This window comes from Salmo salar, chromosome 06, assembly GCF_965601325.2.
Source record: "Salmo salar chromosome 06, fSalSal1, whole genome shotgun sequence".
NCBI classification, from domain to species: Eukaryota; Metazoa; Chordata; class Actinopteri; order Salmoniformes; family Salmonidae; genus Salmo; species Salmo salar.
Window position 1 is genome coordinate 97963246 of NC_138296.1, and position 27672 is coordinate 97990917.

At 46.1% G+C, this 27672-nt stretch overlaps 1 protein-coding gene across 2 annotated transcripts; it reads right to left on the reverse strand.

Moving 5' to 3' along the window:
- Window positions 1-8688: 8688 nt before the first annotated feature.
- enpp5 (ectonucleotide pyrophosphatase/phosphodiesterase 5) lies at window positions 8689-26495 on the reverse strand. 2 transcript variants are annotated; one of them, XM_045721229.2, is made up of 6 exons: window positions 26059-26495; window positions 16836-16971; window positions 14682-15350; window positions 12988-13140; window positions 12158-12337; window positions 8689-10700 (listed from the first exon to the last, which is right to left on the reverse strand). In XM_045721229.2, the coding sequence occupies exons 2-6, from the start codon at window positions 16963-16965 to the stop codon at window positions 10306-10308; spliced, it is 1527 nt and encodes a 508-aa protein (XP_045577185.2). In that variant the 5' UTR covers window positions 16966-16971; window positions 26059-26495; the 3' UTR covers window positions 8689-10305. The 2 variants fall into 2 exon arrangements, with proteins under 2 accessions (XP_045577185.2, XP_045577186.2); XM_045721230.2 differs by having other exon boundaries at window positions 16836-16983.
- Between the last annotated feature and the right edge of the window lie 1177 nt (window positions 26496-27672).

Below are 27672 nucleotides of genomic sequence, written 5' to 3' on the forward strand. Positions count from 1 at the left end.
TTGAAAAAAACAAGGGGCCTAAACAGCTGCCCTGGGGAATTCCTGATTCTACCTGGATTATGTTTGAGAGGCTTCCATTAAAGAACACCCTCTGTGTTCTGTTAGACAGGTAACTCTTTATCCACATTATAGCAGGGGGTGTAAAGCCATAACACATGTATTTTTCCAGCAGCAGACTGTGATCGATAATGTCGAAACCTGCACTGAACTCTAACAAGACAGCCCCCACAATCCTTTAATCATCAATTTATCTCAGATAATCATCAGCAATTTGTGTAAGTGCCGTGCTTGTTGAATGTCCTTCCCTATAAGCGTGCTGAAATTCAGTTGTCAATTTGTTTACTGTGAAATAGCATTGTATCGGGTCAAACACAATTTTTTCCAAAAGTTTACTAAGGGTTGGTAACAGGCTGATTGGTCGGCTATTTGAGCCAGTAAAGGAGGCTTTACTATTCTTAGGTAGCGGAATGACTTTAGCTTCCCTCCAGGCCTGAGGGAACACACTTTCTAGTAGGTTTAGATTGAAGATATGTTAAATAGGAGTGACAATATCGTCCGCTATTATCCTCAGTAATTTTCCATCCAGATTGTCAGACCCAGGTGGCTTGTCCTGTCCCAGCCCCAAACCAACCTTGATCCAGTCTTACCCCAACCCCAATAAACACTAGCTCCGCGCTGCGTCGTGCCTAAGAACAGCCCTTAGCCATCAATAATTTTTTCACCTCTTCCACACTCACTTTACAGAATTCAAAAGGACAATGCTTGCATTTCATAATTTGATCAGTTATACTTGGATGTGTACAGTAGAGTTGGCGTTTGCAAATGAAAAAAAAAAATATTAAAGTACTGGGCAATATCAGTGGGTTTTGTAATGAATGAGCCATCTGACCCAATGAATGGAGGAGCCGAGTTGGACAAAATGTAATTTAAGTTGCGTTTTTACTGTCATCTATGTTCCATAGTATAGTTTTTTCTTATTTTTATTCAGTTTAGTGAAGACAAAGGGTGGCTACTTTTGAAGAATCGCAAATATAAAATACATTTTGATTTGTTTAACACTTTGTTGGTTACTACATGATTCCATATGAGTTATTTCATAGTTTTGATGTCTTCACTATTATTCTACAATGTAAATGAGTCGGTGTGTCCAAAATTTTGACTGGGACTGGTAAAAAAAAAAATCTTCCACTAATGTGTTATCTCGCTCATGTGGTGTTCTGGGTCTGGCCGTGTTCTGGGTCTGGCCGTGTTCTGCGTCTGGCCGTGTTAATTACAAACAAGTACGAAAATGTTTAATCTACCACATGGGCATGATACCTACTGCAGCCCTCATCCTCCCCATACAACACCCGTTCACTCCCCCCTATCTGAGATATTTACTGCAGCCCTCATCCTCCCCATACAACACCCGTTCACTCCCCCCTATCTGAGATATCTACTGCAGCCCTCATCCTCCACATACAACACCCGTTCACTCCCCCCTATCTGAGATATCTACTGCAGCCCTCATCCTCCACATACAACACCCGTTCACTCCCCCCATCTGAGATATCTACTGCAGCCCTCATCCTCCACATACAACACCCGTTCACTCCCCCCCTATCTGAGATATCTACTGCAGCCCTCATCCTCCACATACAACACCCGTTCACTCCCCCCTATCTGAGATATCTACTGCAGCCCTCATCCTCCACATACAACACCCGTTCACTCCCCCCCTATCTGAGATATCTACTGCAGCCCTCATCCTCCACATACAACACCCGTTCACTCCCCCCTATCTGAGATATCTACTGCAGCCCTCATCCTCCACATACAACACCCGTTCACTCCCCCCTATCTGAGATATCTACTGCAGCCCTCATCCTCCACATACAACACCCGTTCTGCCAGTCACATTCTGTTAAAGGTCCCCAAAGCGAACACATCCCTGGGTCGCTCCTCTTTTCAGTTCGCTGCAGCTAGCGACTGGAACGAGCTGCAACAAACACTCAAAACTGTCCAGTTTATCTCCATCTCTTCATTCAAAGACTCCATCATGGACACTCTTACTGACAGTTGTGGCTGCTTCGCGTTATGTATTGTTGTCTCTACCTTCTTGCCCTTTGTGCTGTTGTCTGGGCCCAATAATGTTTGTACCCTGTGCTGCTGCCTTGTTGTCATGTTGTGTTGCTACCATGCTGTGTTTTCATGTGTTGCTGCCTTGCTATATTGTTGTCTTAGGTCTCTCTTTATGTAGTGTTGTCTCTCTTGTGTTTTGTCCTATATTTTTATTTATCTTTATTTTTAATCCCAGCAGGAGGCCTTTTGCCTTTTGGAAGGCCGTCGTTGTAAATAAGAATTTGTTCTTAACTGACTTGCCTAGTTAAATAAATAAAATAGCAGAGACTTACCCCGATGCTGCCAGCGGCTTGCGGCTATCAAGAACGATGCGTGACGATATGGACGGTGACCAAAGATCAGAAGGATTTTGTGGGGAATGGGGAATCCATTTCCACAAAAGCTGAGAACCTTCACCTTCCTTCACAAATAAAACAGATGATTCTCAATTAGAGGTAACTTAACGTTAGCTTGCTTGCTAGCCTAGCTGGACGTTACTGTCCTCTATTGAACTCCGAAAGCCATCAGATAAATAATATAGCTAGCTGTCAATCAATTTTGCCTATGACATTGAAGAGGTGGTAGCGACCTTGACATTGAAGAGGTGGTAGCGACCTTGAAGAAGTGGTAGCGACCTTGAAGAGGTGGTAACGACCTTGAAGAAGTGGTAGCGACCTTGAAGAGGTGGTAACGACCTTGAAGAAGTGGTAGCGACCTTGAAGAGGTGGTAACGACCTTGAAGAAGTGGTAGCGACCTTGACATTGAAGAAGTGGTAGCGACCTTGACATTGAAGAAGTGGTAGCGACCTTGAAGAAGTGGTAGCAACCTTCAGCAGAGTAAATGTTTGTATGTTCATTCTATCTGTCCCGTGTGGCTCAGTTGGTAGAGCATGGTGTTTGCAATGCCAGGGTTGTGGGTTTGATTCCCACGGGGGACCAGTACGGGAAAAAAAAGTTATGAAATGTATGCAGTCGCTCTGGATAAGAGCGTCTGCTAAATGACGTAAATGTAAATCTTTGATTCATGCTAACTAACGCTAGCAACTAAGAGTAATTCAATTGAAAGATGTATGGTTGAACGTCAGCATGTCGCTAATAGACGCTCCATCGATAAATTCGTGTTGATGAGTTCAATCACTTGAAGCCATTGTAGTCTAGTCAGTTCTTTTGGTTTTGCCCAAAAGGATTATGTTGTTAGTGTCCTATTAAAAAATGCTCGCCTTGGGGGAGGGACGGAAGGATGAGGCATTGCCCCCCCAGACAAATTGTAGACTTTCAGAGATTGAAAAAAAAATGTGTTGACTTGTATATTTAGCAATGAATTCGCCGATAGGAACATCACAAAGTATTCCTTATCTTACCTCATTTACACTCACTGTATATAGACTTTTTGTTTTCTTTTGTTCTACTGTATTATTGACTGTATGTTTTGTTTATTCCATGTGTAACTCTGTGTTGTTGTATGTTGTCGAACTGCTACGCTTTATCTTGGCCAGGTCGCAGTTGCAAATGAGAACTTGTTCTCAACTAGCCTTCCTGGTTAAATAAAGGTGAAATAAATTTAAATAAATAAAACTGAAAGACGTCTAAAGGCTCTATCGAACAAGGACAACCATATCTACACCCACAAAAACGTACAGCGCAATCAGTATCACATAGAGCCTTATAGTGTGATCAGTAGAGCCTTATAGTGTGATCAGTCGAGCCTTATAGTGTGATCAGTAGAGCCTTATAGTGTGATCAGTATCCCATAGAGCCTTATAGTGTGATCAGTATATCAGTAGAGCCTTATAGTGTGATCAGTAGAGCCTTATAGTGTGATCAGTAGAGCCTTATAGTGTGATCAGTATAACATAGAAATGCCTCAGACATGATGGAAACAAGCCCAGATTCTCCCAGGGTGAAATTCTCCTTTAATGTACATAATTAATTACAACACCTCTAAAGTACCTCATTAGTTACAACACCCCTTTAATAATGCTGTAAGATATCAGAAAACGTATTATATAATAATATAACGTAATGAACAACTTACTTTCCTTTTTATTAATATTAGATCAAATTAATAATAATCACATTTTGCCATGTAAAGAAAGGTATGTATTTTTATTTTTAATAAATTCGCAAAAAAATTCCAAAAAAACCTGTTCACTTTGTCATTATGGTGTATTGTGTGTAGATTGATGAGGAAAAACGTATTTTATACATTTTAGAATAAAGCTGTAAAAACAAAAATGTGGGAAAGTCAAGGGGTCTGAATAATTTCTGAGTGTAATGTTTTCTTAAATGTATTACATCACAGTGAAGTTGTCTATTTTTTGGGCACTGGTGTTCCTTAAATCAATCAATGAGTCTAACAAAATCTCAAAGGACAATAATCCACTCAATAATCTGAATTAAATAAATCTACTACAATGATTTATAATATCAGTACAATAAAAAAGGTATCCTATGACAGAGTAGGATGCTGTCAACTCTTTGAATACCTGAAAAAAAAACATTTTGGCAGGAGGCACCAGTTATCAACATCGAAAAGCATTTACAGCGCTTTCGGAAAGTATTCAGACCCCTTGACTTTTTCCACATTTTGTTACGTTACAGCCTTATTCTAAAATAGATTAAAAAAAAATATGTTTTAAAATCCTCATCAATCTACACATAATTCCTCATAATGACAAAGCAAAAACAAAGTATTCCGACATCCTGTCTCCATTGATCGTCCTTGAGATGTTTCTACAACTTGATTGGAGTCCACCTGTGGTAAATTCAATTGATTGGACATGATTTGGAAAGGCTCACACCTGTCTATATAAGGTTCCACAGTTGACAGTGCAGCTCAGAGCAAAAAAAAATCAAGCCAAGGAATTGTCCGTAGATCTCCGACATAGGATAGTGTCGAGGCACAGATCTGGGGAAGGGTACCAAAACATTTCTGCAGCATTGAAGGTCCCCAAGAACACAGTGGCCTCCATCATTCTGAAATGGAAGAAGTTTGAAACCACCAAGACTCTTCCTAGAACTGGCCGCCCGGCCAAATTGAACAATCGGGGGAGAAGGGCCTTGGTCGGGGAGGTGACCAAGAACCCGATGGTCACTCTGACAGAGCTCCAGAGTTCCTCTGTGGAGATGGGAGAACCTTCCAGAAAGACAACCATCTCTGCAGCACTCCACCAATCAGGCCTTTATGGTAGAGTGGTCAGACGGAAGCCACTACTCAGTAAAAGGCACACGACAGCCCGCTTGGAGTTTGCCAAAAGGCACCTAAAGGACTCTCAGACCATGAGAAACAAGATTATCTGGTCTGATGAAACCAAGAATTAACACTTTTGACTGAATGCCAAGCGTTATGTCTGGAGGAAACCTGGCACCATCCCTATGGTGAAGCATGGTGGTGGCAGCGTCATGTTGTGGGGATGTTTTTCAGTGGAAGGGACTGGGAGACTAGTCAGGATCGAAGAAAAGATGAACGGAGCAAAGTACAGAGAGATCCTTGATGAAAACCTGCTCCAGAGCGCTCAGGACCTCAGACTGGGGCGAAGGTTCACCTTCCAACAGGACAAGTCTCTGAATGTCCTTGAGTGGCCCAGCCAGAGCCTGGACTTGAACCCGATCGAACATCTCTGGAGAGACCTGAAAATAGCTGTGAAGCAACGCTCCCCATCCAACCTGACAGAGTTTGAGAGGATCTGCAGAGAAGAATGGGAGAAACTCCCCAAATACAGGTGTGCCAAGCTTGTAGCCTCATACCCATGAAGACTTGAGGCTGTAATCGCTGCCAACGGTGCTTCAACAAAGTACTGAGTAAAGGGTCTGAATACTCATGTTAATGTTTTCATTTGTTGCTTTTTTATAAATTTGCAAACATTTCAGAAAAACTGTTTTTGCTTTGTCATTATGGGATATTGGGTCTAGATTGATGAGGGGGAAAAAAAGCAAATTTTCTCAATTTTAGAATAAGGCTGTAACGTAACAAAATGTGGAAAAAGTCAAGGGGTCTGAATACTTTCCGAAGGCTCTGTAAATAAAGAGTGCAAAAACATACATGTCCTACACAGTACTTAATCTCATTCCGCTTCATTACGATTCAGTTAATTTAGCGCAAAATGGCAACTCAGACCTCACAACTCATTAGTCAACTATCAACCTAACACAGAAAGTTAAGAATCACACATATTGTTCAGAATCCCTCCTAAAAATGAAAGAATCCCTCCTAGTCCTTAAAACCTATTGCACTTCACACTTCACAGTCCTTAAAACGTAAAAAAAAAAAAAAAAATTAAATAAAAATTCACCAGCGAATGGTTATGACATAACCAACTAATGGGCAGGGCTTGACGTTCAAACTTCTGCCGAGCTCTCCGGGCCAATCAAGCTTTCACATGACCCGTTTGGCCCAGTACACATGACCCGTTTGGCTCAGTACACATGACCCGTTTGGCCCAGTACATTTCCAAAACTACAAAACAGAAAAATAATGATTTGTATTTCGAATTTAATCCTTGACGTCTGACGATTCACAGTTGTTATCAACCAGAATTCGGTTTTGCAACCTGAGGCAAGAAAATCAAAGCCTTTAAAATTCCCTTTCCATCTCGACTCAGCCCCACTACAATACGGCCTAGATACTCGCGACAGGCCCGTCTCAGCCGAGACAGAATAAAAAAAGTGCTCCCCCTGATTTTCAGTATTATTTCACATCACACAAACATCATTATTAGCAAGGAAAGGTTTATGTAGACCTCGGCCTACACTATGTAGCTGCTTGCTTGTCAAGACATCCACTATTTACACAAATCACTTGTTGGAAGAAAAAAAAAAAAAATAGGAAAATTAATATTGTAATAATGCTATTCTGTAACACACACACACGTTCAAAAGTTTGGGGTCACTTAGAAATGTCCTTGTTTTTGAAAGAAAAATCTCATTTTTTGCCCATTAAAATAACATCAAATTGATCATAAAGACCGTGTAGACATTGTTAATGTTGTAAATGACTATTGTAGCTGGAAACGGCAGATTTTTAATGGAATATCTACATAGGCGTACAGAAGCCCATTATCAGCAACCATCACTCCTGTGTTCCAATGGCACGTTGTGTTAGCTAATCCAAGTTTATCATTTTAAAAGGCTAACTGATCATTAGAAAACCCTTTTGCAATTATGTTAGCACAGCTGAAAACTGTTGTTCTGATTGAAGAAGCAATAAAACTGGCCTTCTTTAGACTAGTTGAGTATCTGGAGCATCATCATTTGTGGGTTTCAGACAGGTGACCAGGCTTCAGCCATGTAGCCACCACGCTGCATCAGACAGGTGACCAGGCTTCAGCCATGTAGCCTCCACGCTGCATCAGACAGGTGACCAGGCTTCAGCCATGTAGCCTCCACGCTGCATCAGACAGGTGACCAGGCTTCAGCCATGTAGCCACCATGCTGCATCAGACAGGTGACCAGGCTTCAGCCATGTAGCCTCCACGCTGCATCAGACAGGTGACCAGGCTTCAGCCATGTAGCCACCATGCTGCATCAGACAGGTGACCAGGCTTCAGCCATGTAGCCACCATGCTGCATCAGACAGGTGACCAGGCTTCAGCCATGTAGCCACCATGCTGCATCAGACAGGTGACCAGGCTTCAGCCATGTAGCCTCCATGCTGCATCAGACAGGTGACCAGGCTTCAGCCATGCTTCAGCCATGTAGCCTCCATGCTGCATCAGACAGGTGACCAGGCTTCAGCCATGTAGCCTCCATGCTGCATCAGACAGGTGACCAGGCTTCAGCCATGCTTCAGCCATGTAGCCACCATGCTGCATCAGACAGGTGACCAGGCTTCAGCCATGTAGCCACCACGCTGCATCAGACAGGTGACCAGGCTTCAGCCATGTAGCCACCACGCTGCATCAGACAGGTGACCAGGCTTCAGCCATGTAGCCACCACGCTGCATCAGACAGGTGACCAGGCTTCAGCCACGTAGCCACCACGCTGCATCAGACAGGTGACCAGGCTTCAGCCACGTAGCCTCCACGCTGCATCAGACTACAAGTGATAATGCTTAATTGTTAAAATATCATACCTGCCTCTAATAAGGACCATGTACTATATAGGCCATGAAGATATTACACTTCATCAATATGTTATTGGGCTAATTTATGACATTTTCTTTAAATGTCGAGGCTATATGTCATCGGCTTTGTGTTTCTTCTCCAAACAAAATCAGTGTAAATATCAGATTGTATATTTGGCTATATAGGCTATAAAAAAAATGATTAAAAAAGGTACTTTCCCAGACTGCAAATGAAACTGGAAATCACCCATGATTAAAATCTTGCGTTTATAACTTGGCCCAGCCAGTCATTTTTCTCATTCGGGACAGTGGTTTTTCACTTGATACTGGCCTGGTGTGCAAACTGGCAAATTTACCTGAATGTCAAGCCCTGAATGGATAGTGGTTTATGATTCTCACACTTTATATTAAAGGGTAAGACACATGCGTCTGTACAGAAATACATCCCCCCCAACCCTAACCCTAACCCCTCCCCCCCAACCCTAACCCCCCCCCCAACCCTAACCCTAACCCTAACCCCCCCCCCCCTACAGACAGTAACATATATGAAACAACATTATTACACACATAAACACAAAAGATGATCTATGAAGCAGAGGATAACCCTAACCCTAACCCTGACCTCTAACCCCTAACGAACAAGCAAGATGATCTATGAAGCAGAGGATAACTGTAAGTACTGAACAGGAACAAGCAGTAACGTGGTAGTCATGACGACGACTATATGGACTAAAGCACTAACGTGGTAGTCATGACTACAACTATATGGACTAAAGCAGTAACGTGGTAGTCATGACGACAACTATATGGACTAAAGCACTAACGTGGTAGTCATGACGATAACTATATGGACTAAAGCACTAACGTGGTAGTCATGACGACAACTATATGGACTAAAGCAGTAACGTGGTAGTCATGACGACAACTATATGGACTAAATAAAGCAGTAACGTGGTAGTCATGACGACAACTATATGGACTAAAGCAGTAACGTGGTAGTCATGACGACAACTATATGGACTAAAGCAGTAACGTGGTAGTCATGACGACAACTATATGGACTAAAGCACTAACGTGGTAGTCATGACGACAACTATATGGACTAAAGCAGGAACGTGGTAGTCATGACTACAACTATATGGACTAAAGCACTAACGTGGTAGTCATGACGACAACTATATGGACTAAAGCACTAACGTGGTAGTCATGACGACAACTATATGGACTAAATAAAGCAGTAACGTGGTAGTCATGACGACAACTATATGGACTAAAGCAGTAACGTGGTAGTCATGACGACAACTATATGGACTAAAGCACTAACGTGGTAGTCATGACGACAACTATATGAACTAAAGCAGTAACGTGGTAGTCATGACGACAACTATATGGACTAAAGCAGTAACGTGGTAGTCATGACGACAACTATATGGACTAAAGCAGTAACGTGGTAGTCATGACGACAACTATATGGACTAAAGCACTAACGTGGTAGTCATGACGACAACTATATGGACTAAAGCAGTAACGTGGTAGTCATGACGACAACTATATGGACTAAAGCAGTAACGTGGTAGTCATGACGACAACTATATGGACTAAAGTATAGGATCTATTGACAGACTGAAAGCAACAGCCTGATTAACTGAACTCCCGGTCGGTGGTCTAAAACCTCTGGTTCACTGTACGGCTCAGCGTAACAACTCAACCACAAACTAGATTTACTCACTGCTTGGTGTCCATGGTACTATTGGTTCTTATTGTGACTCTCTGATGACATTAACAACAAAATAACCATCAGAACAAAGCCACACTTTACTCCTCCTCTCCTCTCTCCTCTCCTCCCCTCTCTTCCCTCTCCTCTCTCCCCTCTCTCTCTCCTCTCTCCTCCCTCCTCTCTTCCCTCTCTCTCTCTCCTCTCTTCCCTCTCCTCTCCTCTCTCTCCTCTCTTCCCTCTCTCTCCTCTCTCTCCTCTCTCTCTCCCCTCTCCTCCCTCCCCTCTCCTCTCTCTCTCCTCTCCTCTCCTCCTCACTGAAGCCTGGTTAACTACTGTCCTTTACCGGTGTACGGAGCCAACTCTCCTCTTTCCTCTCCTCTCCCTTCTTCTCTCCTCATAACTCCCTCTCTCCTCTGCCTCGCTCCTCTAAAGCTGTAGTTCTTCAAGTAATAGCGGCTGGGCCATCTCGCTCTGCCTGCTGGGTAGCTGTCGCAGCGTCATCTGTTTGACAATAACCACCAGGAACCCCGTCACCATGACAACCCCCAGGACCACGCCCAGGGCGGTGTCGAAGGAAGGCTGGTATCTGACCTCCAAGGGGGCGGAGCGTGTGGGGGGTGCGGGCTCGGAGAGGAGGTCCCTAACCCGGTCCAGAGAACCATTGTTGGGGCGGGGCCGGATGGACAGGATGTGACACATGAGAGGGTAGAGGTCAACGGAACGCATGGAACTCTTCACGTAGTCCTGACGGAAGGCGGGGCCACGCGCCACCAAGACAGGATGCATGCTGGGTAGGGTGTTGTCGTAGCCGTGGTTACCCACTGTGAAACACAGAGAGAGAGAGAGAACAGCGTTGAATTGAATTAACATATTTATAACATTGGAACATGTTTACTGAATCCTAATATTGGTAACTCAAAATGTCCAACGGGCAGCATAAAGATTTACATTTTTTACATTTTAGTCATTTAGCAGACGCTCTTGTCCAGAGCGACTTACAGTAGTGAATACATTTCATGCATTTTGTACTGGCCCCCCGTGGGAATCGAACCCACAACCCTGGCGTTGCAAACACCACGCTGGGGTTTGTAAACACCACGCTGGGGTTTGTAAACACCACGCTGGGATTGTAAACACCACGCTGGGGTTTGTAAACACCACGCTGGGATTGTAAACACCACGCTGGGGTTTGTAAACACCACGCTGGGGTTTGTAAACACCACGCTGGGTTTGTAAACACCACGCTGGGGTTTGTAAACACCACGCTGGGGTTTGTAAACACCACGCTGGGGTTTGTAAACACCACGCTGGGTTTGTAAACACCACGCTGGGGTTTGTAAACACCACGCTGGGATTGTAAACACCACGCTGGGGTTTGTAAACACCACGCTGGGATTGTAAACACCACGCTGGGGTTTGTAAACACCACGCTGGGGTTTGTAAACACCACGCTGGGGTTTGTAAACACCACGCTGGGATTGTAAACACCACGCTGGGGTTTGTAAACACCACGCTGGGGTTTGTAAACACCACGCTGGGGTTTGTAAACACCACGCTGGGGTTTGTAAACACCACGCTGGGTTTGTAAACACCACGCTGGGGTTTGTAAACACCACGCTGGGGTTTGTAAACACCACGCTGGGTTTGTAAACACCACGCTGGGGTTTGTAAACACCCCGCTGGGGTTTGTAAACACCCCGCTGGGTTTGTAAACACCAGGCTGGGGTTTGTAAACACCAGGCTGGGGTTTGTAAACACCAGGCTGGGGTTTGTAAACACCACGCTGGGGTTTGTAAACACCACGCTGGGGTTTGTAAACACCACGCTGGGGTTTGTAAACACCACGCTGGGTTTGTAAACACCACGCTGGGGTTTGTAAACACCCCGCTGGGGTTTGTAAACACCCCGCTGGGTTTGTAAACACCAGGCTGGGGTTTGTAAACACCAGGCTGGGGTTTGTAAACACCAGGCTGGGGTTTGTAAACACCACGCTGGGGTTTGTAAACACCACGCTGGGGTTTGTAAACACCAGGCTGGGGTTTGTAAACACCACGCTGGGGTTTGTAAACACCACGCTGGGATTGTAAACACCACGCTGGGGTTTGTAAACACCACGCTGGGGTTTGTAAACACCACGCTGGGGTTTGTAAACACCACGCTGGGGTTTGTAAACACCATGCTCTACCAACTGAGCCACAGGGAAGTCCTTGTGAAAGTCTGAGTTACAATAATACAGCATATTTCAAATTGGAATTTAGTTGATGAAGTATTTCCTTACACATGTGTGGTCCAGTGGTCCTGTTCTGGGTGATGGTCCAGCCTTCCTTGGCCTCGATAATTATGGGCATGATCCTGTTGTTGTGACGGTAGTGGAGACGCTCGGGGATCTGCTCCCTCCTATACACCACCATGTTGGGATTGGCCTCCACCAGCGCACTGTACACCTCCTCTAACTTACCTACAGGACAGGTGAGACAGTTACTATACACCGGATCTCGCCTCCTCTAGGCGGCAGAACCCCAAAGGATCGCGCCTCCTCTCGGAGACGGAACCCCAAAGGATCTCGCCTCCGCTAGGCGGCGGAACCCCAAAGGATCTCGCCTCCTCTAGGCGGCAGAATCCCCAGGATCTTACCTTCTCTAGGCGGCAGAATCCCCAGGATCTTACCTTCTCTAGGCGGCAGAATCCCCAGGATCTTACCTTCTCTAGGCGGTAGAATCCCCAGGATCTTACCTTCTCTAGGCGGTAGAATCCCCAGGATCTTACCTTCTCTAGGCGGTAGAATCCCCAGGATCTCACCTTCTCTAGGCGGTAGAATCCCCAGGATCTCACCTTCTCTAGGCGGTAGAATCCCCAGGATCTTACCTTCTCTAGGTAGAATCCCCAGGATCTTACCTTCTCTAGGTAGAATCCCCAGGATCTCACCTTCTCTAGGTAGAATCCCCAGGATCTCACCTTCTCTAGGTAGAATCCCCAGGATCTTACCTTCTCTAGACGGTAGAATCCCCAGGATCTCACCTTCTCTAGGTAGAATCCCCAGGATCTCACCTTCTCTAGGTAGAATCCCCAGGATCTCACCTTCTCTAGGTAGAATCCCCAGGATCTCACCTTCTCTAGGTAGAATCCCCACCACAGGGCTCTTGTCCACCCAGGTATAGAGATCTCTGTCCAAGTATTGGTCCAGCTCAATCACCTTGTCTTTGGATAGCTGGGTCATGCCATGATCGCTGGTCACAATCAGGTTCACACTTTCGTACAGACCTAGGAATGCAGTCAAAATACAATTAATTACATTTAAATTGACAAAATAATTAAATATTTATTTCATGAATTGATCAATTACATGCGTTTCTTGATAAACTGATTAATTGTACAAGGTGAAATGTCTTAATTGAGTAGTGTGCTTCCTCTTGTCATGTCAGTCATTACAGACCTTAGAGAGATATTTATAACTTGTCAGTCATTACAGACCTTAGAGAGATATTTATAACTTGTCAGTCATTACAGACCTTAGAGAGATATTTATAACTTGTCAGTCATTACAGACCTTAGAGAGATATTTATAACTTGTCAGTCATTACAGACCTTAGAGAGATATTTATAACTTGTCAGTCATTACAGACCTTAGAGAGATATTTATAACTTGTCAGTCATTACAGACCTTAGAGAGATATTTATAACTTGTCTGAAATGTCCAGATCAACTATCCCACGTCATCTAACACGTTTTTTTTATCCTATAGATTTTGTAGTCATGTTTTGAGTGTCTGAAATATCACGAGGTCACATAAAACATGACAAAATGAATAGAAATGCATGAAAATATGCTTTAAACCTGCAACATTTTCACTCTGCCAACAAGGGGGGGTGAACAGTTTAACGCTGGAAGGGGGGGGGGTGAACAGTTTAACGCTGGAAGGGGGGGGGGTGAACAGTTTAACGCTGGAAGGGGGGGGGGAACAGTTTAATGCTGGAAGGGGGGGGGGGAACAGTTTAATGCTGGAAGGGGGGGGGGGGAACAGTTTAACGCTGGAAGGGGGGGGGTGAACAGTATAATGCTGGAAGGGGGGGGTGAACAGTATAATGCTGGAAGGGGGGGGTGAACAGTATAATGCTGGAAGGGGGGGGGTGAACAGTATAACGCTGGAAGCGGGGGTTGAACAGTATAACGCTGGAAGGGGGGGTGAACAGTATAACGCTGGAAGGGGGGGGTGAACAGTTTAACGCTGGAAGGGGGGGTGAACAGTATAACGCTGGAAGGGGGGGGGGAACAGTTTAACGCTGGAAGGGGGGGGGGTGAACAGTTTAACGCTGGAAGGGGGGGGTGAACAGTATAACGCTGGAAGGGGGGGGGTGAACAGTTTAACGCTGGAAGGGGGGGTGAACAGTTTAACGCTGGAAGGGGGGGGTGAACAGTTTAACGCTGGAAGGGGGGGGGGTGAACAGTTTAACGCTGGAAGGGGGGGGTGAACAGTATAACGCTGGAAGGGGGGGGGGTGAACAGTTTAACGCTGGAAGGGGGGGGGGGGTGAACAGTTTAACGCTGGAAGGGGGGGGGGGTGAACAGTTTAACGCTGGAAGGGGGGGGAGGTGAACAGTATAACGCTGGAAGGGGGGGGGGGGGTGAACAGTTTAACGCTGGAAGGGGGGGGTGAACAGTATAACGCTGGAAGGGGGGGGGGTGAACAGTTGTCACAGTGCTTGTACCTATAGAATTAGGGGGGGGGGGGGGGGCTGAGAGAACATTTGCGACCCCTTATCTCGATCATAACTGTGTAATGTACATAGACAGCAGGTATAGACCGTTCTTGCGCAGCTCATTGCGGAGGAAGCCCAGCTTGTCGTCTATGTCAGCGATGACCGCGTCCATTAGAGGGTTCTCTGGGCCCAGACGGTGACCGCTCTCGTCAGGCTCCTCCCAGTACAACACGCCAAAGTCCACACCCCCTTGCACAGAGCGAACCCCTCCCCCTGGCCTCTCCCCCATCAGCCAGGCGACCATCGTCTCCACGCGCCTCTCGAAGCTCAGCGATGCGTTGTACGGAAGGTAGCGTGACGGGTACGCCCCTCCGATCTCCACGTCCGACCCCGGCCACATCACCCCGCCGCTCCGCCCACCCTGCTTCTGATTGGTCACCCACAGAGGCTCTGCCCCGGCCCACCAGCGCGGCTCGTAGGCGCTCGGCGTCTCCATGGAGAAGGAGGCGTTAAGGTCTGGGTCGTACATCTCGTTACCCACGATGCCATGCGTCTCGGCGTGCAGCCCGGTGACCAGGGTGTAGTGGTCAGGGTAGGTTTTAGTGATGTAGGCGTTTTCAACCTGTTCAACGATCGACCCTTCCTCCATCAGGGCATGGAAGTTAGGGGTGGGGACGCGGTCCACGTAGTCCCAGCGGAACCCGTCGAAGGACAGCAGCAGGAGCTTGGGGCGAGCCCCTCTGGTGGCCTGCTGGTGAGGATGGAGGGGGTGGCCTGGGGTGTAGAGAGAGGAGAGGGTAACGTTAGAATGGCAACAGGCAACATAAAGCCTGTACCAAAAGGGATCAACACTGCTAGTAAAGGGATAGGTAATGTATACATCTCTTGCATTTGTCCCATGCTCCCTGGCCCATGCTCCCTGCCCCATGCTCCCTACCCCATGCTCCCTACCCCATGCTCCCTACCCCATGCTCCCTACCCCATGCTCCCTGCCCCATGCTCCCTGCCCCATGCTCCCTACCCCATGCTCCCTGGCCCATGCTCCCTGCCCCATGCTCCCTACCCCATGCTCCCTACCCCATGCTCCCTGCCCCATGCTCCCTACCCCATGCTCCCTGCCCCATGCTCCCTACCCCATGCTCCCTACCCCATGCTCCCTGGGCCTGCTCCCTACCCCATGCTCCCTGCCCCATGCTCCCTACCCCATGCTCCCTACCCCATGCTCCCTACCCCATGCTCCCTACCCCATGCTCCCTGGTCCTGCTCCCTACCCCATGCTCCCGGGTCCTTGACCCTGCCCCATGCTCCCTACCCCATGCTCCCTGCCCCATGCTCCCTACCCCATGCTCCCTACCCCATGCTCCCTACCCCATGCTCCCTGGTCCTGCTCCCTACCCCATGCTCCCGGGTCCTTGACCCTGCCCCATGCTCCCTACCCCATGCTCCCTGGTCCTGCTCCCTACCCCATGCTCCCTACCCCATGCTCCCTGGTCCTTGACCCTGCCCCATGCTCCCTACCCCATGCTCCCTGGTCCTGCTCCCTACCCCATGCTCCCTACCCCATGCTCCCTGCCCCATGCTCCCTGCCCCATGCTCCCTACCCCATGCTCCCTACCCCATGCTCCCTACCCCATGCTCCCTACCCCATGCTCCCTGCCCCATGCTCCCTGCCCCATGCTCCCTACCCCATGCTCCCTACCCCATGCTCCCTGGGCCTGCTCCCTACCCCATGCTCCCTGCCCCATGCTCCCTACCCCATGCTCCCTACCCCATGCTCCCTACCCCATGCTCCCTGGTCCTGCTCCCTACCCCATGCTCCCGGGTCCTTGACCCTGCCCCATGCTCCCTACCCCATGCTCCCTGCCCCATGCTCCCTACCCCATGCTCCCTACCCCATGCTCCCTACCCCATGCTCCCTGGTCCTGCTCCCTACCCCATGCTCCCGGGTCCTTGACCCTGCCCCATGCTCCCTACCCCATGCTCCCTGGTCCTGCTCCCTACCCCATGCTCCCTGGTCCTTGACCCTGCCCCATGCTCCCGACCCCATGCTCCCTGGTCCTGCTCCCTACCCCATGCTCCCTGGTCCTGCTCCCTACCCCATGCTCCCTGGTCCTTGACCCTGCCCCATGCTCCCTACCCCATGCTCCCTGGTCCTGCTCCCTACCCCATGCTCCCTGGTCCTTGACCCTGCCCCATGCTCCCTACCCCATGCTCCCTGGTCCTGCTCCCTACCCCATGCTCCCTAGTCCCTGACCCTACCTTGGTGTCCATGGTGGTCCATCTGTAGGGAGGCCAGAGGCAGGGTCAGGGTTAAGGTCAGAAGCCATCCCAGATAGCAGCCTCCTCCTCTTCGTGAGCTGCAACCCAGCATTACGCTCCACACCATCATGCCACCCTGTAATACAGACTGCAGGAGGTTATGTTAGGATAATGATAATGGGTGCGTTTGTAAAATTCACTCTGGGGTTGAAAATGCGCCGTTCGTAAAATGCAGAGCGTTGTCAGATTGTCCGTTTTGTAAATTCAGAGCGTTTCGCTCTCTCTCTCTCTCTCTCTCTGCGTTCAGAGCACGCTGGACGCTCTGGCTTTGGAGGAGTAGAGTTGATCCGGCCGTTCTGACCGACCAATAGCTTGGGTGCTTGACTGCCAACTGGCTAACATCGGCTAGCTAGCTAATTCCAGACACAAAATGAGAGAACACTTCACTCTGACCATTTTACTCGCCCTAGCAGAGCTGGTTAGGCTGTTTTCGTGTAATCCAGAGCATATTGGTGACACTAACATGCTGACTTGACCAGCCACGCTCGTACACCAACGGTTGTTGATTTTGTCCATCCACACCAGACGCGATCAGAAGACGCAGGTTTTAATATCAAAACAAACTGAACCAATTACATTCATTTGGGGACAGGTCGAAACGCATTAAACATTCATCCCAATTTAGCTAGCTAGCTTGCTGTTGCTAGCTGATTTGTCCTGGGATATAAACATTGGGTTGTTATTTTACCTGAAATGCACAAGGTCCTCTACTCTGACAATTAATCCACAGATAAAAGGGGAACCAGAGTTAGTTTCTAGCCATCTCTCCTCCTTCAGGAATCTTCTTCTTCTTCTCTGGACTTTATACGGGGGTTGGCAACCAACTTTAAGGTGCATTACCACCACCAACTGGACTGGAGTGTGGACCTCAGTTCATCTTTCAATCACCCACGTGGGTTTATGCCCCGTAAAAACCAATGAGGAGATGGGAGATGCGGGACTTGCAGGTATCAAGCGTGAAGTTTGGATGAATTTATTGAATAACATGTATGTGTATGTAACAGTATAGCTTCCGTCCCTCTCCTCGCCCCGACCTGGGCTCGAATCGGGGACCCTCTGCACACATCAACAACTGCCACCCCACGAAGCATCGTTACCCATCGCGCCACAAAATGCCGCGGCCCTTTGCAGAGCGAAGGGGAACAACTACTTCAAGGTCTCAGAGCGAGTGACGTCACCTGGTAGAAACGCTATTAGCCGCGCACCACCGCTAACAAGCTAGCCATTTCACATCGGTTACATTTACATTTATTTTGCAACGCTAGCTCACGTAACGCGAGCGGTGTGGTCAGCATGTAACTGTGCTATTGGCAACAATTTAATGGCGTTTTTTTTTTTTGACCGACGTTTACTGACACCGTCCATATTCAACGGGTGTTGAGTGTTGGTAAACTCTTCAGTTATTCTGCGCTCTGGGACTCAGACGAGAGTTGCACTGAAATCGGAAGTAGATGGCCAGAGTGAATTTATGAAAGAACACAATGTGTAAAGCCTGCAATAGGAGGCAGTGTGAAAAAGTGTTATTGTGAATATAGACAGTGTGAAATACAGTGTTATTGTGAATATAGACAGTGTGAAATACAGTGTTATTGTGAATATAGACAGTGTGAAATACAGTGTTATTGTGAATATAGACAGTGTGAAATACAGTGTTATTGTGAATATAGACAGTGTGAAATACAGTGTTATTGTGAATATAGACAGTGTGAAATACAGTGTTATTGTGAATATAGACAGTGTGAAATACAGTGTTATTGTGAATATAGACAGTGTGAAATACAGTGTTATTGTGAATATAGACAGTGTGAAATACAGTGTTATTGTGAATATAGACAGTGTGAAATACAGTGTTATTGTGAATATAGACGGTGTGAAATACAGTGTTATTGTGAATATAAGAAGAGACAGCTACTAGTCCTGTGTTATTGCTACAGTAGCCTAGCCTATGTGCTAGGAGAAGACATAGCTACCAGTCCTGTGTTATTGTGTTATTGCTACAGTAGCCTAGCCTATGTGCTTGGAGAAGAGACAGCTACCAGTCCTGTGTTATTGTGTTATTGCTACAGTAGCCTAGCCTATGTGCTAGGAGAAGAGACAGCTACCAGTCCTGTTTTATTGCTACAGTAGCCTAGCCTATGTGCTTGGAGAAGAGACAGCTACCAGTCCTGTGTTATTGTGTTATTGCTACAGTAGCCTAGCCTATGTGCTTGGAGAAGAGACAGCTACCAGTCCTGTGTTATTGCTACAGTAGCCTAGCCTATGTGCTTGGAGAAGAGACAGCTACCAGTCCTGTGTTATTGCTACAGTAGCCTAGCCTATGTGCTAGGAGAAGAGACAGCTACTAGTCCTGTGTTATTGCTACAGTAGCCTAGCCTATGTGCTAGGAGAAGAGACAGCTACCAGTCCTGTGTTATTGCTACAGTAGCCTAGCCTATGTGCTAGGAGAAGAGACAGCTACCAGTCCTGTGTTATTGCTACAGTAGCCTAGCCTATGTGCTAGGAGAAGAGACAGCTACCAGTCCTGTGTTATTGCTACAGTAGCCTAGCCTATGTGCTAGGAGAAGAGACAGCTACTAGTCCTGTGTTATTGTGTTATTGCTACAGTAGCCTAGCCTATGTGCTTGGAGAAGAGACAGATACCAGTCCTGTGTTATTGCTACAGTAGCCTAGCCTATGTGCTTGGAGAAGAGACAGCTACCAGTCCTGTGTTATTGTGTTATTGCTACAGTAGCCTAGCCTATGTGCTTGGAGAAGAGACAGCTACCAGTCCTGTGTTATTGCTACAGTAGCCTAGCCTATGTGCTAGGAGAAGACACAGCTACCAGTCCTGTGTTATTGTGTTATTGCTACAGTAGCCTAGCCTATGTGCTTGGAGAAGAGACAGCTACTAGTCCTGTGTTATTGTGTTATTGCTACAGTAGCCTAGCCTATGTGCTTGGAGAAGAGAAGGCTACTAGTCCTGTGTTATTGCTACAGTAGCCTAGCCTATGTGCTAGGAGAAGAGACAGCTACCAGTCCTGTGCTATTGTGTTATTGCTACTGTAGCCTAGCCTATGTGCTAGGAGAAGAGACAGCTACCAGTCCTGTGTTATTGTGTTATTGCTACAGTAGCCTAGCCTATGTGCTTGGAGAAGAGACAGCTACCAGTCCGGTGTTATTGCTACAGTAGCCTAGCCTATGTGCTTGGAGAAGAGACAGCTACTAGTCCTGTGTTATTGTGTTATTGCTACAGTAGCCTAGCCTATGTGCTTGGAGAAGAGACAGCTACCAGTCCTGTGTTATTGCTACAGTAGCCTAGCCTATGTGCTAGGAGAAGAGACAGCTACCAGTCCAGTGTTATTGCTACAGTAGCCTAGCCTATGTGCTAGGAGAAGAGACAGCTACCAGTCCTGTGTTATTGCTACAGTAGCCTAGCCTATGTGCTTGGAGAAGAGACAGCTACCAGTCCTGTGTTATTGTGTTATTGCTACAGTAGCCTAGCCTATGTGCTTGGAGAAGAGACAGCTACCAGTCCGGTGTTATTGCTACAGTAGCCTAGCCTATGTGCTAGGAGAAGAGACAGCTACCAGTCCTGTGTTATTGCTACAGTAGCCTAGCCTATGTGCTAGGAGAAGAGACAGCTACCAGTCCTGTGTTATTGTGTTATTGCTACAGTAGCCTAGCCTATGTGCTAGGAGAAGAGACAGCTACAAGTCCTGTGTTATTGCTACAGTAGCCTAGCCTATGTGCTTGGTGAAGAGACAGCTACCAGTCCTGTGTTATTGCTACAGTAGCCTAGCCTATGTGCTAGGAGAAGAGACAGCTACCAGTCCTGTGTTATTGCTACAGTAGCCTAGCCTATGTGCTAGGAGAAGAGACAGCTACTAGTCCTGTGTTATTGCTACAGTAGCCTAGCCTATGTGCTAGGAGAAGAGACAGCTACCAGTCCTGTGTTATTGTGTTATTGCTACAGTAGCCTAGCCTATGTGCTAGGAGAAGAGACAGCTACTAGTCCTGTGTTATTGCTACAGTAGCCTAGCCTATGTGCTAGGAGAAGAGACAGCTACCAGTCCTGTGTTATTGCTACAGTAGCCTAGCCTATGTGCTAGGAGAAGAGACAGCTACCAGTCCTGTGTTATTGTGTTATTGCTACAGTAGCCTAGCCTATGTGCTTGGAGAAGAGACAGCTACTAGTCCTGTGTTATTGTGTTATTGGTACAGTAGCCTAGCCTATGTGCTTGGAGTAGAGACAGCTACCAGTCCTGTGTTATTGTGTTATTGCTACAGTAGCCTAGCCTATGTGCTTGGAGAAGAGACAGCTACCAGTCCTGTTTTATTGCTACAGTAGCCTAGCCTATGTGCTAGGAGAAGAGACAGCTACCAGTCCTGTGTTATTGCTACAGTAGCCTAGCCTATGTGCTTGGAGAAGAGAAAGCTACCAGTCCTGTGTTATTGCTACAGTAGCCTAGCCTATGTGCTAGGAGAAGAGACAGCTACCAGTCCTGTGTTATTGTGTTATTGCTACAGTAGCCTAGCCTATGTGCTTGGAGAAGAGACAGCTACCAGTCCTGTGTTATTGCTACAGTAGCCTAGCCTATGTGCTAGGAGAAGAGACAGCAACCAGTCCTGTGCTATTGTGTTATTGCTACTGTAGCCTAGCCTATGTGCTTGGAGAAGAGACAGCTACCAGTCCTGTGTGATTGCTACAGTAGCCTAGCCTATGTGCTAGGAGAAGAGACAGCTACTAGTCCTGTGTTATTGTGTTATTGCTACAGTAGCCTAGCCTATGTGCTTGGAGAAGAGACAGCTACCAGTCCTGTGTTATTGCTCCAGTAGCCTAGCCTATGTGCTAGGAGAAGAGACAGCTACCAGTCCTGTGTTATTGCTACAGTAGCCTAGCCTATGTGCTAGGAGAAGAGACAGCTACCAGTCCTGTGTTATAGCTACAGTAGCCTAGCCTATGTGCTTGGAGAAGAGACAGCTACCAGTCCTGTGTTATTGCTACAGTAGCCTAGCCTATGTGCTAGGAGAAGAGACAGCTACCAGTCCTGTGTTATTGCTACAGTAGCCTAGCCTATGTGCTTGGAGAAGAGACAGCTACCAGTCCTGTGTTATTGCTACAGTAGCCTAGCCTATGTGCTAGGAGAAGAGACAGCTACAAGTCCTGTGTTATTGCTACAGTAGCCTAGCCTATGTGCTTGGTGAAGAGACAGCTACCAGTCCTGTGTTATTGCTACAGTAGCCTAGCCTATGTGCTAGGAGAAGAGACAGCTACCAGTCCTGTGTTATTGCTACAGTAGCCTAGCCTATGTGCTAGGAGAAGAGACAGCTACTAGTCCTGTGTTATTGCTACAGTAGCCTAGCCTATGTGCTAGGAGAAGAGACAGCTACCAGTCCTGTGTTATTGTGTTATTGCTACAGTAGCCTAGCCTATGTGCTAGGAGAAGAGACAGCTACTAGTCCTGTGTTATTGCTACAGTAGCCTAGCCTATGTGCTAGGAGAAGAGACAGCTACCAGTCCTGTGTTATTGCTACAGTAGCCTAGCCTATGTGCTAGGAGAAGAGACAGCTACCAGTCCTGTGTTATTGTGTTATTGCTACAGTAGCCTAGCCTATGTGCTTGGAGAAGAGACAGCTACCAGTCCTGTTTTATTGCTACAGTAGCCTAGCCTATGTGCTAGGAGAAGAGACAGCTACCAGTCCTGTGTTATTGTGTTATTGCTACAGTAGCCTAGCCTATGTGCTTGGAGAAGAGACAGCTACCAGTCCTGTGTTATTGCTACAGTAGCCTAGCCTATGTGCTAGGAGAAGAGACAGCTACCAGTCCTGTGCTATTGTGTTATTGCTACTGTAGCCTAGCCTATGTGCTTGGAGAAGAGACAGCTACCAGTCCTGTGTGATTGCTACAGTAGCCTAGCCTATGTGCTAGGAGAAGAGACAGCTACCAGTCCTGTGTTATTGCTACAGTAGCCTAGCCTATGTGCTAGGAGAAGAGAAGGCTACTAGTCCTGTGTTATTGCTACAGTAGCCTAGCCTATGTGCTAGAAGAGACAGCTACCAGTCCTGTGCTATTGTGTTATTGCTACAGTAGCCTAGCCTATGTGCTAGGAGAAGACACAGCTACCAGTCCTGTGTTATTGCTACAGTAGCCTAGCCTATGTGCTAGGAGAAGACACAGCTACCAGTCCTGTGTTATTGCTACAGTAGCCTAGCCTATGTGCTTGGAGAAGAGACAGCTACCAGTCCGGTGTTATTGCTACAGTAGCCTAGCCTATGTGCTTGGAGAAGAGACAGCTACTAGTCCTGTGTTATTGTGTTATTGCTACAGTAGCCTAGCCTATGTGCTAGGAGAAGAGACAGCTACCAGTCCTGTGTTATTGCTACAGTAGCCTAGCCTATGTGCTTGGAGAAGAGACAGCTACCAGTCCTGTGTTATTGTGTTATTGCTACAGTAGCCTAGCCTATGTGCTTGGAGAAGAGACAGCTACCAGTCCGGTGTTATTGCTACAGTAGCCTAGCCTATGTGCTTGGAGAAGAGACAGCTACCAGTCCTGTGTTATTGCTACAGTAGCCTAGCCTATGTGCTTGGTGAAGAGACAGCTACCAGTCCTGTGTTATTGCTACAGTAGCCTAGCCTATGTGCTAGGAGAAGAGACAGCTACCAGTCCTGTGTTATTGCTACAGTAGCCTAGCCTATGTGCTAGGAGAAGAGACAGCTACTAGTCCTGTGTTATTGCTACAGTAGCCTAGCCTATGTGCTAGGAGAAGAGACAGCTACCAGTCCTGTGTTATTGTGTTATTGCTACAGTAGCCTAGCCTATGTGCTAGGAGAAGAGACAGCTACTAGTCCTGTGTTATTGCTACAGTAGCCTAGCCTATGTGCTAGGAGAAGAGACAGCTACCAGTCCTGTGTTATTGCTACAGTAGCCTAGCCTATGTGCTAGGAGAAGAGACAGCTACCAGTCCTGTGTTATTGTGTTATTGCTACAGTAGCCTAGCCTATGTGCTTGGAGAAGAGACAGCTACCAGTCCTGTGTTATTGCTACAGTAGCCTAGCCTATGTGCTAGGAGAAGAGACAGCTACCAGTCCTGTGCTATTGTGTTATTGCTACTGTAGCCTAGCCTATGTGCTTGGAGAAGAGACAGCTACCAGTCCTGTGTGATTGCTACAGTAGCCTAGCCTATGTGCTAGGAGAAGAGACAGCTACCAGTCCTGTGTTATTGCTACAGTAGCCTAGCCTATGTGCTAGGAGAAGAGAAGGCTACTAGTCCTGTGTTATTGCTACAGTAGCCTAGCCTATGTGCTAGAAGAGACAGCTACCAGTCCTGTGTTATTGTGTTATTGCTACAGTAGCCTAGCCTATGTGCTTGGAGAAGAGAAGGCTACTAGTCCTGTGTTATTGCTACAGTAGCCTAGCCTATGTGCTAGGAGAAGAGACAGCTACCAGTCCTGTGCTATTGTGTTATTGCTACAGTAGCCTAGCCTATGTGCTAGGAGAAGAGACAGCTACCAGTCCTGTGTTATTGCTACAGTAGCCTAGCCTATGTGCTTGGAGAAGAGACAGCTACCAGTCCTGTGTTATTGTGTTATTGCTACAGTAGCCTAGCCTATGTGCTTGGAGAAGAGACAGCTACCAGTCCGGTGTTATTGCTACAGTAGCCTAGCCTATGTGCTAGGAGAAGAGACAGCTACCAGTCCTGTGTTATTGCTACAGTAGCCTAGCCTATGTGCTAGGAGAAGAGACAGCTACCAGTCCTGTGTTATAGCTACAGTAGCCTAGTCTATGTGCTTGGAGAAGAGACAGCTACCAGTCCTGTGTTATTGCTACAGTAGCCTAGCCTATGTGCTTGGTGAAGAGACAGCTACCAGTCCTGTGTTATTGCTACAGTAGCCTAGCCTATGTGCTTGGAGAAGAGACAGCTACCAGTCCTGTGTTATTGTGTTATTGCTACAGTAGCCTAGCCTATGTGCTAGGAGAAGAGACAGCTACAAGTCCTGTGTTATTGCTACAGTAGCCTAGCCTATGTGCTAGGCGAAGAGACAGCTACAAGTCCTGTGTTATTGCTACAGTAGCCTAGCCTATGTGCTTGGTGAAGAGACAGCTACCAGTCCTGTGTTATTGCTACAGTAGCCTAGCCTATGTGCTAGGAGAAGAGACAGCTACCAGTCCTGTGTTATTGCTACAGTAGCCTAGCCTATGTGCTTGGAGAAGAGACAGCTACCAGTCCTGTGTTATTGTGTTATTGCTACAGTAGCCTAGCCTATGTGCTTGGTGAAGAGACAGCTACTAGTCCTGTGTTATTGCTACAGTAGCCTAGCCTATGTGCTAGGAGAAGAGACAGCTACCAGTCCTGTGTTATTGTGTTATTGCTACAGTAGCCTAGCCTATGTGCTTGGAGTAGAGACAGCTACTAGTCCTGTGTTATTGCTACAGTAGCCTAGCCTATGTGCTAGGAGAAGAGACAGCTACCAGTCCTGTGTTATTGCTACAGTAGCCTAGCCTATGTGCTTGGTGAAGAGACAGCTACCAGTCCTGTGTTATTGCTACAGTAGCCTAGCCTATGTGCTAGGAGAAGAGACAGCTACCAGTCCTGTGTTATTGCTACAGTAGCCTAGCCTATGTGCTAGGAGAAGAGACAGCTACCAGTCCTGTGTTATTGTGTTATTGCTACAGTAGCCTAGCCTATGTGCTAGGAGAAGAGACAGCTACCAGTCCTGTGTTATTGTGTTATTGCTACAGTAGCCTAGCCTATGTGCACAACATGTTTATTACTGCACTCTTATTAAAATGTACAAACCAATGACAATCTATATGAAGTGACTGCTAAAGCAAACCCCCCTCACAACATATTACAACGAGTAAAACGACTTACCTATCAGTTATTGGGAGGGTTTACTGGGCACAAACCGACCGACCTCCCAATAATGCAACAGTCGGAATGTAACCAATATACCTCTAGCAGTAGCTCGGTATTTACCTACTGCAAAATGGTATTATTATGGCTTTTCATAATCACCTGTTAGATACTATCCCCGAAGTGACTGCTGTCCATCAGCTTAACAATAACACGGTCAAAGACGTTCAGAATAATGTAGAATGGTCGAGATGAAGATTTAAACATTTTACAAAACGTCCTTGTAAAATGCGGACATTTAAAAAAAAGACTACGCTGTCAAACTTACCTTCTTATATCTGCTCCGTGCAACAACAAAAAAATGTCTCTTCTATTTGTGCAACACGCACAAATAAACAGTGTTGCTACAAGGAAGTCCCGTCCATACACAGCAGTCTCCAATTACAGAAGCTCAAATGTTATTCTGTTCAAGCGACTGAATCTTATTTAACTAAATGTTAGCGTAATATAAGTTATCGATGTGCATCAACTATAAAAGCTATGCTTCAAGCGCTAAATGGACCGCTGCTGTATAGTCTGAAAAACACCAAGTAAAAAAAGCACCTGTCTGAATGACGTAATGGACCTCTGTATTCATTACCCAGACACACTGTCGTCTACCGTAGACTTACACCCTGCCGACGGTACCGAGCCCTACCGCAGGTTTTCTCAAACTCGGTCCTGCCCCCACCCCAAATATTCCTAACTTGATGATGAGTTGGTTAGTTGAATCAGCTGTGTCGTGCTAGGCCCACCCAAAAAACGTGCACCCAGGGGAGGGGACACTGTAGCCCAGTGGTTCCCAAACTGTGTATATATATATAGTTCCTTAAAAAAAAGAAAGTGTTTTTATATATATATATATATATATATATATATATATATATATATACACTGTAGCCCAGTGGTTCCCAAACTGTGTATATATATATAGTTCCTTAAAAAAAAGAAAGTGTTTTTATTATATATATATATATATATATATATATATATATATATATATATATATATATATATATATATATATATATATAGCTGGACTGAGTTCCTTAACAAAAATAAATATATATATATATATATATATATAGTTCCTTAAAAAAAAGAAAGTGTTTTTATTATATATATATATATATATATATATATATATATATATATATATATATATATATATATATATATATATTTATTTTTGTTAAGGAACTCAGTCCAGCTATCAACTTACGTAAATTGTAATAGTAGAAAGGACAAGGTGAACTTTCTAAATTGGGTAGTGCATCGTCAGTTCCTCTTGTCATGTCAATCATTACAGACCTTAGAGAGATATTTAGAACTTGTCAGAAATGTCCAGATCAACAAGCCCACGTCAGCTAACGTTTTTTAGCCCATAGATATCGTAGTAATATTTGAGTCACTCAAATATCACATGAATACACATTAGACATGGAAAAAAATTATAGAATTGCAAGAAAATGTGCTTTAAAACCAGTGGTGGAAAAAGTACTCAATTGTCATACTTGAGTAAAAGTAAAGATACTTTAACAGAAAATGACTCAAGAAAAAGTAAAAGTCACCCAGTAAAATACTACTTGAGGAAAAGTCTTAAAGTATTTGGTTTTACATATACTTCTGTAAATAGAATTGATACAATATACTTAAGTATCAAAAGTAAAAGTATAAATCATTTCAAATTCCTTTTTTATAGGCAAATCAGACGGCACCATTTTTTTTAAATACATTTTTTTTTTACTGATAGCCAGAGGCACAGTCAAACACTCAGACATCATTTACAAACAAAGCACTTGTGTTTAGTCAGTCCACCAGATCTGAGGCATGGGATGACCAGGGATGTTCTCTTGATAAGTGTGCCTCTGGTACACACCACACTCCCTGTCTCTGGTACACA

Coding starts and splice junctions, on each gene's coding strand:
- enpp5 (XM_045721229.2), bottom strand. CDS start 16,965: ATGATGGTGTGGAGCGTAATGCTGGGTTGCAGCTCACGAAGAGGAGGA. Junction 15,351..16,835: donor GGACCACCATGGACACCAAG/GTAGGGTCAGGG, acceptor TCTACACCCCAG/GCCACCCCCTCCATCCTCAC. Junction 12,338..12,987: donor GGGGATTCTACCTAGAGAAG/GTGAGATCCTGG, acceptor CCTGTCCTGTAG/GTAAGTTAGAGGAGGTGTAC.